A 14,816-nucleotide genomic window follows, 5' to 3' on the forward strand; every position below is an offset into this window, starting at 1 on the left:
ATATATTGTAATAGATGGATTAGTTGCTTGTCATACAATGACTAAGATATTTTTGGTAAATATATTTCGTTCGTAGAAAAGATGATGATATTGATAGTTGCACCCTATTGGTTCTCCATTTCTCTTTGCGAGTTGATGTGATTTGAACTCGTCACATGATTCCTCAGTCTTTGATTATTAGTTGTAAGAGTATAATGAGGCCATTCAGGTACATCTTCATCCTTTCACAAAATTTTGAGCCCTACTAATTGGTGAAATTACTGTGTTATAGAGTTACCTTATAATTCGAGAGCTACTGGTGATGGAATTATCGACATTGATTTGGGTACTACTAATTGCATGGAGGGAAAACATTAGTTTTTTTGTTTTATTCCTTTGGCTAGCTGCAATGAGTTTGTTTATGTGTAAAAAATATTCACAAATTCTTATTTACATGGGTTGTAAGATAAATATTGTACACCGAACTTAAAGCTGACATAAAATGCTTAAAAGTTACCCTTATATATGTAAAAATTATCTCCTTTTAGTAATAATTTTTTTTATTTTAATAAAAAATATTTCTTCAAAATCACTAATAATGTATAAAATTAATGATTTAACATTTTAAAATGTTTATCTATTAACTTTTTTTTAATAAAATAAAAGTTAGAGAAAGCTGAGTAAATGTTAGAGAAAAAAGGGTAAAAGTTACTCCGTATGTTGGTGCACAATAATTTATTATACACTTTGTGAATGCAGACCTTTTGAAAAATATTTACTAAGGTTATAAAAAACACTTGTAAAAGAGGTCAGACAACACCTTCAATTATTGCTCTCGACAGCAACAAATTCACAAAATACATTTTATAACTCCGGTCAAATACCCATTTTTCAAAAAATAAAATAAAAAAAATGATTAAACCCCTTTCTAACCCGTGAACACCCAACCTAACATTGCACAATCCACAAAAACCACGACGCAACTCAAGTCAAGATCAACTTCGGACATCCATCCATGCAAAGTCTAACCCAACCCATAAACCAAAACAGCCTCCAACGGTCAAACCTAGCTAACTTGGCCCGACCCGGTAACCACCTGAACACCATTATTTTGGTAAAATCTTTTTTCCATATCCAAACGACCAAACCAAACTGATGGGACACATTGTACAGATTACAGTAGGTATAGTACAGTGTCAGTATGTACCTAACTTTCTGAAAGTGAAAGGGCACATTTAAAAAATAAAGAAACAACTCCATATAGATTCTTCATTGTCCATATACTCTCAAAACGATGGATGGTTGAGGTGGTATTTCATTCCTCAATTGTAGCCGCCGCCTCCACCTCCACCTCCACCTCCTCCGTCTAAATCACCTAATCCCGTCTCCGATCAATTGGTAACTGGTAAGCAATTCTATTCCGCTCAGCTCTTGTGTTTTAATGATAATTTGACGCCCTTTTCCCCAGAAAGTTCTGTTTTTTTGTTTTTTAGTTTTATAATTAAAATCATCTATAACATACCGAAATCCATTTTGTTCCCCCCTTTTGCCTGTAAAATTGGTGCTAATTAAGAACACTTTTTTTTTAATTCGTTGTCTAATATGTTTAGACCATAAATTGAGTTGATTGTTGTGAATTTGGTTCTTTAATTATTGAGTTGCATGTCTGATTTCATAATAATAATGTGGTTTTTGGAGCCGAATTAGTTTGTTATGTTATTGAATTGATAAGAAGTTTGCAATTGTTGTGTACTGAAATTATGTTTTTGTGCAATAAAAGGTGTTCATTGAATTTATTCGATTGAATTCTAAGGAAATTATTTGCAAATTGTGGATGGTTTGAGTGGACGGGATTTGGCAGGTAGGGCAAATTCGGGATATATACTTCATACATAGTACTTTGTATGTATTAGGTTAAGTTGCACTGGTAGAATTGGGGTATGCGGTTTTAACTTTGGAATTTGGATGGTGCCAATGAATTCCTGTTGAATTCTAGAACACAATTCACTCAGGGGTCTGTGAATTGAGTTAACTCTTAGTTTAGGAGGATGTTAGTTTCAGATCTTTGAAGTTTTTCGAATGAGGTTTTGCTTTCGATAGCGATAATTTCGTTTTATTTACCGTTGTTGTGAACATTTATGTTAGAAACTCTTATTTGTTACATAGTCATTGTCATTCTTGTAATCTTGATTCTGCCACTTTGCACCAATTTTAACCACTTCAGAAGCCATTGGAAGTTCTTTCATTTCTTTTAGAAGATATGTCTCAAATATTCTTCTGGAGTTCTGGGGACTTTTTATAGTTTGCATCTTTAAGTATTTTGATTGGTCACTTACACTGTTACCTGATTCGCTAATATGAGACTGGGTAAGGGTACGCAATTCGCTACCTCATTTGCTAAATTAGACCAAAATTGTACCATTTTCATGTTGTAATTCGTTTATTTGGTTCACGGTTCATGGGGTGATTAGAGAATTAGGTAACACTGGTCACTTACGTAATGTCCTATTCACAAATTGTTTATTTTTGACAAGTTCCCATGAATGCTACCGTGTTCTCCAAATGATATCCCAATCAGTCATCTATTCTTTGATAATTCATTGTTTCTTGTGATGCCGTAGTTTCCTTTTGCAACTTTTCTCCTCACCAATTTTTAGAGTCCTTTGCAATTTGCAGTTTGGCTCATGGAGCTAGAACCATCCTGGGGGGATCATGATTGTGGATGCTTGACGACCAGTACAGAAGACAATACAAGTGAACCCGATGTGTTTGACCCTTTGTTAAAAATAACTTATATCAATGATGAAGAACAAGATGGTGTCTGTATTAACTCCATTCTCCCAGACGACATTTTAGAGCGAGTTCTTAGACATCTCCCAGTTTCAACTATTATTAAAGCGGGTTGTGTATGTAAAAAATGGAACGATATGTTGCAGTCTGCAAGATTTATACAGAATCTTCCAAGCACTTCAACTCAAAACCCTTGGTACTTCATGTTTACCAGCGACAATGATCCGCACGGGCATGTTTATGACCCCATGCTTTTGAAGTGGTACAAATTTGAAATCCCTTATGTTGAGATGCCTAGTTGGAACATCGTTTCATCTTCTGGTTTAGTGTGCTTTATGGATAACGACTCGAGGAGAAAACTATATGTTTGTAATCCAATCACGAAACATTGTCGAAAGCTTGCAGAACCTCAAGGTCCAGAAGTTTCTGATTACTGTGCCCTTGCAATCTCATTGGATAAATCATCAAAGAATTATACAGTGACAATCGTGAGATCTAAACAAGCTCCTGGAGAACCGGTAGATTGGGATCTCGCAATTGATGTTTATAGTTCCGAAAAGAAAACATGGGAATGTCCTGTTGATGTTAATTTACATGCTTGGAGAGGTGGAGTGGATAGTGTGATTTGTGATGGGATTCTTTATTTTGTGGTTTATTTAACAAGGACAACAATGGGTGTTATACGTCCTCGCAATGGTGTGCTGGCTTATGATCTTGCTTCCGGGTGTTTTAACGTTGACGTGAATGAGTGTGTGATTTCAGCACCTTGTCATGTAACATGCATGCGGTTGATTAACTTTGAAGAGGCGCTTGTTATGGTGGGAGGGATTGAGAAACGGTCTGGCGTAATTAAGGGTATTGGTATTTGGATTCTGAAAGGAAGGGAATGGGAAGAGGTTTCTCGTATGCCAAACAAATTCTTCCAAGGATTTGGGGAGTTTGACGATGTGTTTGCCAGTAGTGGTTTGGGCAATCTAATATACATTCAGGGTTATGGATCAACTGCTCTTCTAATGTTTGACATGAATTCAAAAGAATGGAGGTGGTCACACAAATGCCCTGCCACCAAGAAGTTTCCTCTCCAGTTGTTTTCTGGAATTTGTTTTGAACCCCGCTTTGATATTTCTCCGTGATTTGGGCATATGCTAAATTTCTGCAGTGTTCTATTCCATCAATATGCAAAAGTTTATCATCCACTAACAAGCAGGCGGTATAACCTTCATTTATTCTCCATGGTGAGTGCAGGCAGTTTTCTTGCGATGGTACATCCCTTATTCAGCTTATGCTTGTTTCCTGTTTTCTAGTTATATAGGCAAGTGTGTTCTCGGCTTTTGCCTCATTGTCTTCTCTTTCTTCAGTAAGACATAAAATACTTTCTGGAATCAAATTTTGAATGATTAGAATGTTGATTCAATTATCCTAATGTAAATTCCAGATGAAAATCTGGAATACTTAGAGGTCATTTTCCTCCATGCATTTCTCTGCTCTGTGTTAGCGGCCCATTAATGAAAAAATTTGTATCAAAATTCGCAGGGTTAACAATGTGCAGCATGCAGGTATCTCTTATCTAGTGTTTGAATACCATTCCTTAGCAATGGACAGATAATTTCGAGGGATTGCAGCGTTATCTTGCTGTGGTAAATCTGCTCAATCAATTCTTCCTCTTACCTTCTCATTATGCAAGCATTTTAGTAGTGAAAGACATAGGCCATGAAGGCAGTTTCTTTCAACACACTTAATTCTTGTACAGGAAAGTGCCTGACCGTAGTTTGTTACTGATTTAGAAAATAAGGATAGTCTTTTGTGGATGTTCTCATTATTTCTAGTATTTTAAAGATAAGTGCTTTACAATGGAATACAGAGTTTCATTAACCTTGTCCATGTCTCCATGAGTTCTGTACTTACAGGTAGCTTAGCCACTTAAAACCTACTCCCTACCTTAACCTTTTATCAGCCCCTCATTTGCATCAACCATGTACCGAAGCCGTGAGAAAAAGAAAAATACTCAAAATAAAAAATAAAAAATATGAAAAGAAAACTTTGGTGACACTTCCCAATGTCGGTAATACAACTAAAAACAAATGCCATGATTAAGTTCACATAACACAATGATTAGGGATTTTTTTGATATGGTATGCTTTATTAAAAGAAATTTAATACTCCACCGTCTACATTGGTTAGGTGGGATGGAGCTAGTGCTAGTCAGCTAGTGCAAGGGAAATGAACTATTTCAATAATGCCTTTTATAACGCCTCATCCAAATATGGACGTTGTGAATTTGATTGTTTATTTGTTTAGATGGAGCTAGAGCTGTCAAAATAGGTCATCGGGTCGGGTTTGGGTCGGGTCATCTCGGGTCTCGGGTCATGATCAGGTCGGGTCGTGTCGGGTCAATATTTCATTCGGGTTGAGTTCGGGTTCGGTCGGGTCGATTTCAGGTCGGGTCATATCTGGTTTTTTCCTATCCCGGGTTCAGGTCGGGTTCGGATCGGGTTACATTTCGGTCAGGTTTGATTTCGGGTTCAGGTCTTATCGGGTCGGGTTTAAGTCGGTTTGTAGCAGATAATTTCGGGTTCGGGTCTTATCGAGTCGGGTTTAAGTCGGTTTGCAACACAGTTATTTTCGGGTTCGTGTCTTAGTTTGGATCGGATAATAATCAGATCAAATAGAATTCAGATCGGGTCACTCTCAAGGACGGGTCAAACTCGGGTGTGATAATTAACCTATACATTTTAATTATTTTATATTCTAAAAAATTTTGTTTAACTTATTTTAGAGTTAAATTTTTCAATATCTAGCAATAAATAATTAAAATAGATTTATCAATGTAGTTAATATTTGGTCGTGTCATTGATAACTCGGGTAAATCGGGTAGCGGGTTGTCACAAGTCGGGTCAATAGCAGGTTTCATCGAGTTACAATCGGTTTTGGGTTGACATCGAGTCGGGTATCGAATCGGGTTCGGGTCATTGTTCGGTCGGGTCAGTTCGGTTATCGGTCATTTTCAGGTCGGGTGTCGGGTTCGGGTTCGGGTGTTACAAAATCGGGTTAAAATCGGTTATCGGTTTTTTCGGGTCGGGTACAGGTCGGGTTTCGGGTTACCTATTTTACCGTAATTTCGGGTCATGGTCGGTTACGGGTTCGGTCGGTTCAGGTCGGGTTTTCAGGTCGGGTCAGTTTTTGACAGCTCTAGATGGAGCTATGCACCAGTAACTATCTTAGAGCATGTACATTGGAGTTTTTGGATTGGCTTTCTAAGTAGCTCTTCAAGTAGCTATCCAACAAGAACTATCTCTTGGCCAACATTTAGGCTCTTGCGTGGTTTTTAAGGGGCTCTTGACTCTTGAGTAGCTCTCCATAGAGAGCTAGAGCTATTTCAAGTTAGCTCTTCCCCAAGAATCCTTCAAGAGTTGATTCTTGTTGAAAAGTGGGGAGTAACTTTAAAAATTGGATAGTAACTTTGGTTAAAAACACAATTAATTGTGAACCACCAAATGGTAAAAATGATAATGGAGAGCTCATTTGATGAACCAAACAAAGTTGGGTGTTTTTAAGAATGAATTATTGAGTGTATCTTGTAGAGAGATAGTGGTAGAGAGAGAGGGGCCGGAGAGTCCTCCAAGTGCTCTTTTGAAGAACCAACCAATGTACATGCTCTTAGAGATTCTATCTCCGGCATATATATAATTAAGGTGCATGCACCTTCTCGTATATTTTTTTTACATGTGCAAATGGGAGAAAGATCAAAAATGAACATTAAAATACCGTTGAATACATTGCATATTCAGAAATACTTAAGTATTTTTTTAGCTTTGTTTTCTTCAACTTATAGGACCTTGTTTTCAGGTCCTATAAATTTCTATAAGTTTGAATAAGTTCAATAAGGATTTTCATCAAAATACTATTCCGTACGTGGTAAGTGTTCCATTCAAAATTCAAAGTAATGCACGGAAGGGACAATGCAAGGATGAGGCATTGATTCAATACGACACGCAACAAAAGAAAACAAATACGAGTACTTGGAAGAAAAATCAATCTTAAATGGCATTTTGTGGATGCTAATGCCTTTCTGTCGGCCTTGTTTGGATTGCAGAAACAATCAAAAGGACTAGTCTTATCTCACTCTCAGTCTCTCACTAAGAAGATGACATAAAACTACTCGTAACACTTCCACAAATTGACTATTGGCACTTCTCCAGATCCCAATTTTTGTAATAGTAGCATAGCATTTGTGAAGTTTTACCTCAATGAACTTATGTTAGGGAGTACTTTGTAACAGGCTAACAGCTCGGTTGGTAGCCACTAATAAATTGATGGTAATATATACAGAGTAGAAAATAATTTATAATGTAAATTGTACGGAGTAAAAAAATTACATGCAATGTCGTGGTGATGCTATTTCACCTCGACTATCTTATCTACTCCGTACTTCATAAATCTTTATTACTACCCTTATCAATTTGGAACGGTATTGGATGGACTGCAATTTATAAAGAAAACACATACAATGAGGTACGGAGTAAAATATTTGTGATAAAATTGCATAAACATAGATATTTTCATGTTACTTTCTTTAATTTGTCAAATCATGCATAGGATTCATTCTCATTTCTATTATTTGTTACGGTCTGGTGTCTACTGAATGTAGTTAGTGTTAGACATTACTGTAATCATAGTTTTGTGAGTTGTGACTTGTGACCAATGAAAAGGCAATGGGCATGGCACATGGATTCGCAATTTGATGGTACTTCTAAGACGATTATGTCACTCATTACTATTACATGAACATCGAATTATGTACGCTCACATCGAGAAGTTAAGAGGGTTGCATATTTACTTCCAACTATAGCACATTATGGATCTGATGATCATGAATTATTTTAGGGTAATTTGTGAGAAAAGACAAATCTTAACTAAGTTGCATCTTACTCTTTTTAAACAAAACGAGCAAATTATAGATCTGTCACGATTCACGAACTAAAACTGTATGTAAACCATAAAAATTGACTTGTACTTCGTATTATTTTTCCTCCTCTCTTTCATTTCTTTCTTCTTCTCAATCAGAATGACCTAAATTTATCGTGATTTATCAATTTATCGATTAATGACCTTATAGATTTATCGTGATTAATTAACCATGAAAAAAGAGAAATGATAAATCTAAGAAATAATTCACATCTTCCAAGAAAATCAACTTTGAAAAAAAAATGTGAATTTCAAACACAGCACAGGTCACAGGGAGACCAATTTATTACCAGATTTGCAATAATCACAATCATAAATCCGTACTTTTTTTGTTCCTCTACCCATTTGATTTCTCTCTTTCTTTCTCCTCGACAAATTATTGCATGCAACCCATCCTTGAAGATGACACCAGCTTTTGCCAGGTAGCAAAACCCATAGTCCATAGATAACCCCTAAAAAAAGCAAAACAAAAAAAACAGAGTAAGTAGGAAAAAACAGAGTTTATCTGAGTTTTCTGACTGAAGTGAAAGCTCAACTCAACAGACACCCAAAATCCCTAAAAACAGAGAAAAATCCAGAAAATAAATGGGTGAATTGCAGGAAATCAGTCAGAAAATAGTGAAATTGAGGTGAAAGATGAAATCTTTAGAGAGAGAAAGAGGGAATTCTAGAGAGAGAGATGAAAATAAGGGAAGGAAAAAGAGAATCAGAGAGAAAAAGAAGGGGAAAACTAAAAGTGACTCAAATTTCAGCTGAAAAAAAGGATGATTTTTTATTAACAGGAAGGAGAAGAAGAAAGTCTTTGCCTTTATTGGCTCCTTGTAAAAGGGTTTTCTGTGGGCCCACTAATACTTCCACTGTTACTACCCCAGTATTCTTATGGAAGAAGGTTGTTGGTGGAGCTCAAAACACCATAATTAAAGGAAACAACCCTTTTTCTCTCTCCTCTTCTACTTCTTCTTTTGCTGCTGTTCAATTTTCTGCTAGGAAACTTGGTTCATTTTTTTGGGAGTTTTACAACTTTTATTATTCATCTGCAAGAATGTACTTGGGTGTTAATAATCAGCATCAAAGGGGTCGTAGAATTCATCACAGGTTAGAGAAAGATGAGGGTTTTGATCATCATCATCACCAGCTTAGTCATCCTTCTTTAGCTGTTGATCCTCATAGAGGCGGTTCTTCTGATTATCAGGTTACATCTTTTTACTCCATTTTGTTTCTCCTCTTTTGTATGATAGTATTATGAGCCGCGAATGTAGAGGGATTCAATTTCAGGTCTTGAGTTTTTGGGTTTTATTTTAATTTTAGGTCTTAATTCATGAATTGAATTGCTTCTATGAAGCTATCACTTGATTTTTAGGGTACATCATTTCTGTTTTTAGACCTTAATTGATGATTTTGCTGAGTATAAATTGATTCTAGTTTTTAGGTTTCTATTTTTAGCCCTGAATAGTTAGTTGAATTTGATGAGCTCCTCACTTTAATGTGTCTTGCTTTCTGTAGTGATGTTACATGTTCATTTAGTGTGCCCAGTTCAGATTTTGAATTCTATTATTAGTATGTTGATATGTCTGCTTAGTTTTTTCTAATTTGGGTATTGTTCTGATGTAACGTTTTCTGCTGTTCTGCTTATTTGCTTCACTTTGATGTGGCTTGTAGGGTTGTTGTTTTCCAAGTGTATTTTGGGGTATGAACTATGAACTAGTCTAATAGCACCATTAACTCGGGCAAATAAGCTAATTCTTCAAGTAATGCTAATATTTTTTGGATCAATTCTACTTCCGTAGTAGCATTTTATGGGATATTGCCGGATAGACTCGAGGACTTAGGACTCAATACTGACTATATCTGCAATTATTTCCTATTAGCTTTTTTGGCTAAGTCGAATTTTCCCTGCAATATTCTTCGGTTCCGTTCTTTCCTCCTTATATGGCTGCCACGAGTTTATCAGACACGCCTTATGAAAAATTGGATTTTGTGTGTTTACAGGGAAAAAGGGTTTGTCATAGAATGAATTTTCCATTGCTATGTTGGCAAAGTTTGTAGCTTTAAGGAACTGAACATAGATTTTAACCTCAGTTTATACAATCTGATTTCTGGCAGCCTTCAAGTGCTGGCAGCTTGAGGAGACATATAGCAGCCTCGCTGATGCGACATCATCAATCAGCAGAAAGAAATAAGCACGCATTGCAGCCTCTATCTCCTGCAAGCTATGGAAGTTCCTTGGAGGTACTTATCTTCAATTCTTTGATTGTTTGTCCCAAATGTTTGGAGCAATAAAAAGAGGTAGTTTTTGGCTTTTTGCTCCCAGTAAAAACCAAAAGGCACAATTTCGTTTAGCATGTGCAGTTGGTTATGTATGACCACTTAAGTAAAACAACCCGCATTTTTTATTTAGAGTTAGGCGACAACATTTGCATTCCTGTTAATAGTGCTTTTCAGTGATTCAGAAAGCTTGTCCAGTGTTCAGATTCACCTTGGAATTCATGGACTCGTATGTGGCAAGATTGATTTGAGGCTGATGAATGTTATATCTGTAAATATCTAGTACTATCTGTGTATAACCATAATAGAGCTCCAAAGGCATCTAATGCCTTTGTTTGTGGCAGCTGAATTTAACAATCCTTTGCACTGATCTATCACTTGCTATTGCCAATTTTAGAGTACTTAGACTACGGAGCACTAGTACTGATTTAAATCAAAGGGTAGCGCCCATACCTTTGTCACATGTTTTCAGATCAAACTTGATTGGTCCTATCATCAGTTTGTTATATTGGATGCCTTCTCACTCAGACTCGGTTACAAGTACCAGACTTGGAAGTGTCATACTAGGCAATCTTATAACGTTACATAATTTGATCCTACATAAAGTACCGAGTGTGCATACCTCATGCCGAAGTGTTGAATATCTAATTAGTGCCTTGAAGCCAGGAAAAGAATAGGGAAATAGTTACTCCATAGATATTTGAGGGTTAAATTAGTGTTATACACTAATAACTTGCCTTACCTCCTGTGGCAAAGGTGCCAATTGGCAGGTAGTAGAGTGTACAGGTGCACCCGTATGCTTGTTAAATTGCAGCATATATATTGATTGATGCAATAGAAAATTACCAGAAAGTGTAGTGGTGCAAGTAAAATTGGGCTGAGTTTTATACTTATATAGCCTTTCAGGGGGGTAGAGGTTTTCTTTTCTTTTCTTTTAGTTGCAATATACCATGTTGTTTTGTCTTTATCTCTGAATGACATGCGGGTTGTTTGTGAACATTCAGTTGGCTCCATATAACCCTGCAGCAACTCCTGACAGTTCGATTGAGTTAAGGGGAAGGATTGGTGAACCAAATTACAGCTTTAAAACATCAACCGAATTGCTTAAAGTGTTAAACCGTATATGGACACTCGAAGAGCAACATGCTTCCAATGTGTCTCTGGTCAAAGCACTGAAAAATGAGCTTGATCATGCCCGTGGTAGGATTAAAGAGTTGCTCAGAGATCAGCAGGCGAACCGTCATGAAATTGATGAATTAATGAAACAAGTCTCACAAGATAACCTAGGTAGGAAGAACAAAGAACATGATCGAATAGAGGCTTCTCTGCAGTCTGTGAGAGATGAATTGGAAGATGAAAGGAAGTTGAGAAAACGATCTGAAAGTTTGCATAGGAAGTTAGCTAGGGAACTCTTCGAGATCAAGGTTGCCTTATCAACTACTGTCAAAGATCTTGAAAAAGAAAGAACATCAAGTGAGCTCCTTGAAGAACTTTGTGATGAGTTTGCCATAAGTATTAGGGAATATGCAAAACAAGTGCACGATGTCAAACATAAGTCCGAAAGGGACTGGATTGGCATAACTAGTCATGACAATTTGATCCTGCACATTTCTGAATCTTGGCTTGATGAACGAGCACAGAGAGGATCTGGTGTTGTTGACAAATTGAGACCCGAAATAGAGACATTCCTCACTGCTCGACAAACAGTCAACATAGAGGCTAAGGATAATACTGATCACAATAAAGAGAGCCGTTTAAGGCGCCGTTCCCTCGAGTCAATTCCCGAGGTCGGGGCTGCACCTGAAGATTCAGCTACATATTCTGATTCCCGTTGTGCTGAGAAAAGCAAAGCGGCCCCCACCCACTACGAGGAGCAGGAAGAGCTTGCACTAAATGGGAGGAGGAAAGGTCAAAGTCCTCCTAGTGTGCAGATGTCGGAACTTCAAAACACTCCTCGGGAAATTGACCGTAGGATGAAAGCAGGCGAAGAAACCCAAACAGAAATCAGCAGCATGCTGCAGAAGTCTGAGATTTATGATTCGTACCAAAAGAAGAGTTACAACGAAGAAGGGCATGGATCGAACTCAAAAACAGTTGACAAACTAATAAGTGAGCTGCTGTTATCAGAAGGTGGGAGTTACCCTCCTGAGTATGAATATAAGGAAGCTGCTGCTTCGAGTAATCCTTCTACAAAGAAGAGGAATGCAAGCCCAGTTAGACAATGGATGACAAGCATGAAATCCCCCGATCCCAGAATTTCTGAATCATCTTCAAAAATGAGAGAGAATTCGTTAAAAGCCAAGTTACAGGAGCCTAAGTCGAAGGGTCAGCGCTCACGGTTGAAAATTCTAAAAGGTTCATCATGATTCACAAGTCACAAGAGACTATCAAAGAGTTTAAATGTATAGATTACTGGATTTTTGGCTTGCTAACATGCTTTTCAACAGTGTTTTATCAGTTATCTTCCTTTCATCCTTTGTAAAATGTTCTTTGATTTGTATGAAATTTGGTGTAATAGCTTCTGTTTTGTATAAATCTGTACATTATGAACAATCATGATCTTCTAGATTGCCAATGCCATCAAATGAAGGATGTTGCACATTTTCACTAATCAGGTTTTGTGGTTTTTTTTGCCCTTTCCTGTGATCATGGCTTACAACCATCACTGATAGTCATGGTACAGATGAAAATCCACGCCGGGGCCTCAGCCAGGCACGCCATAGTGGCTTCGTGCCATGCGGTATCATTCTAAGCGAAGATTCGGCCCGAATCACGTGCTATATACTCATGCCTTTGGTCAAGAAATGCAAATGACTAGAAAAACTCTCGATCATAAAACTTCAACTTGTCACAAAAAAAAAGATGGTGAATTTTGGGTTCTCAAATGCTTGAATGGCAGTTCAAATTACACAAATTAAGTTAAGGTAAAGCATCATACATTAGGAGATTCAAACCAAATCAGCGGTGTGAGTTTGCAAAGATGTGATGATTGAAATTATTTTTTCGGATTAAAACTAGATTTTAATGATTCACTAGTATATTTTGTACCTTAAACTACTGATTTTTAGTGATTAAAACTTAAAAGTACAATTTAGACAATACAAGTAGGCACGTCAAATAGGTCGATCGAGTCAGGTTTTCATCTGAATACTATAGGTTTGAGTATTTTGCAAGTCAAGTCATTACTATTTCGGGTGGGGAAACAAATTGATCCAAATTCGTTTGAGGGTCGATCCAATAGGCAACATACCAATCCGTGGACTATGGACCATGGTGCACATAGAGCATGGTGCACCATGTGCACAAAAAGAACACATGTGCATAAGCAAAAGAACATGACACTACGACAAAAGAACATGCAATATAATGTTTTACTTTTTCGTTATAAAAAATCACAATTTATTAAAAATATAAAAAAATATATGTCCATGTTCTTTTTACGTAACCATATGTTCTTTTAATTATATACTAATGTTCTTAAGGTGCATCATGCTCTATGTGCACCATTGTCCACCTTCTAAATTGCGGCAACATAACCTTTTTTTCCCTAACTTTATACTACATTTTCCCTGCCTGAATCTACCCGATTTTACATAATGTTTATTGTCTATAATACGAGTACTAATTATCTGTTAGTTCAATGGTGATTGGTATTTGAGGCTGAACTTAAAATTATCACGGTTGCTAAACGCAACCTGCTTTTACTTGACGCAGCCCTTTTTACTTTCATTTTTTTCATTCTAAAAAAACTCTAACCCTCACTTTTACTATTTTCTCTCAACCTTTATTGATGTTATTTTGGTTCAAACACATTTGATTTTTTTATTAGTGTCACGTGTACCTAATCAAATTAGAATATATGTTTTGATTGCAATTTGACCGTAAAGACCTTGGAATTGAGGTAATTTTCGTTTCCCCCCTATTTTTTTGAGCCTTTTCACGCAATTGGTATGAAATAAATACTTATATTTTGTATAAATTGAACATAATATAATTAATTGTTTCTTACAGATTGAACAAAATATAACTAACTATTTCATACAGATTGATGATAGATTAAAAAGTGATACCGCAAGTGCACGGTGTCTGTTGTTAGCAGATACTTAGCAAATACGGGTCGATCCCACAGGGAGACAAGTTCTATTAGTTTTTGCCCAATTATACGAACTATTTCAATAACGAAAATTGATTTTGAGTATTAACTAGTAAAGCTAAAACAATAATAAAAATGCGTAATTTATCAATGAATTAAAGGTCTAGGGCGTCTGTTCGGTTCACCATGCTTATACCAATCCAATAACACAATTCAATTCGACAACGAATAAACTAGGCCGAGTAATTAAAGTACATGCTAATCCTACGGTCCGGTCTTAACACTTTCTATTCAACATATGCAGTACGATCGCTAACATAATCAGAATTGCCAATTGTACAAAGCCTCTAAAAACACGATCTTTCGTTTCTAATTCCTATTAGCTAGATAATTAATCCATGAAATTGGCCGATAATATGAATCAACGATTAAGAACAAATCAATTGGAATTACTCGATCATAATCTAAAAATTAACGAACTTTAATGCATAACGATTATGGTATAAACATGGCTTCCCTTACTTAGCCCTATAAAAAGACTACTCGCTCATAATTAATTTAACAATCATGAAACAAATAATAAGAATAGAATTCATAATCAACGAACGAATTAATCTAAGGAACGAAAATAATAAAATTGAATTAAAGCAAGAGAAATTATGAATTTACCTTGGATTGATGAATGAATGAAATCAGAAAAACGTTAGACAATGAAAAGAGAAAA

General features: G+C 36.4%; 2 protein-coding genes across 4 annotated transcripts; both read left to right on the forward strand.

Moving 5' to 3' along the window:
* Positions 1-1,220: 1,220 nt before the first annotated feature.
* Positions 1,221-4,249, forward strand: LOC110778269 (F-box/kelch-repeat protein At3g61590). Of its 3 annotated transcripts, none has more exons than XM_021982841.2 (2): positions 1,221-1,384; positions 2,656-4,249. In XM_021982841.2, the coding sequence occupies exon 2, from the start codon at positions 2,664-2,666 to the stop codon at positions 3,900-3,902; it is 1,239 nt and encodes a 412-aa protein (XP_021838533.1). In that variant the 5' UTR covers positions 1,221-1,384; positions 2,656-2,663; the 3' UTR covers positions 3,903-4,249. The 3 variants fall into 3 exon arrangements, with proteins under 3 accessions (XP_021838533.1, XP_021838539.1, XP_056689844.1); XM_021982847.2 differs by having other exon boundaries at positions 1,230-1,384; positions 2,637-4,249; XM_056833866.1 differs by having other exon boundaries at positions 1,248-1,384; positions 2,601-4,249.
* A 2,787-nt stretch (positions 4,250-7,036) lies between these two features.
* On the forward strand, positions 7,037-12,610 carry LOC110779775 (uncharacterized protein At5g41620). The gene is made up of 3 exons (XM_021984259.2): positions 7,037-8,926; positions 9,838-9,963; positions 11,004-12,610. The coding sequence occupies exons 1-3, from the start codon at positions 8,414-8,416 to the stop codon at positions 12,363-12,365; spliced, it is 2,001 nt and encodes a 666-aa protein (XP_021839951.1). The 5' UTR covers positions 7,037-8,413; the 3' UTR covers positions 12,366-12,610.
* Positions 12,611-14,816: the final 2,206 nt, after the last annotated feature.

The sequence above is a fragment of the Spinacia oleracea genome, chromosome 6, assembly GCF_020520425.1.
Source record: "Spinacia oleracea cultivar Varoflay chromosome 6, BTI_SOV_V1, whole genome shotgun sequence".
In the NCBI taxonomy this organism is placed as follows: domain Eukaryota; kingdom Viridiplantae; phylum Streptophyta; class Magnoliopsida; order Caryophyllales; family Amaranthaceae; genus Spinacia; species Spinacia oleracea.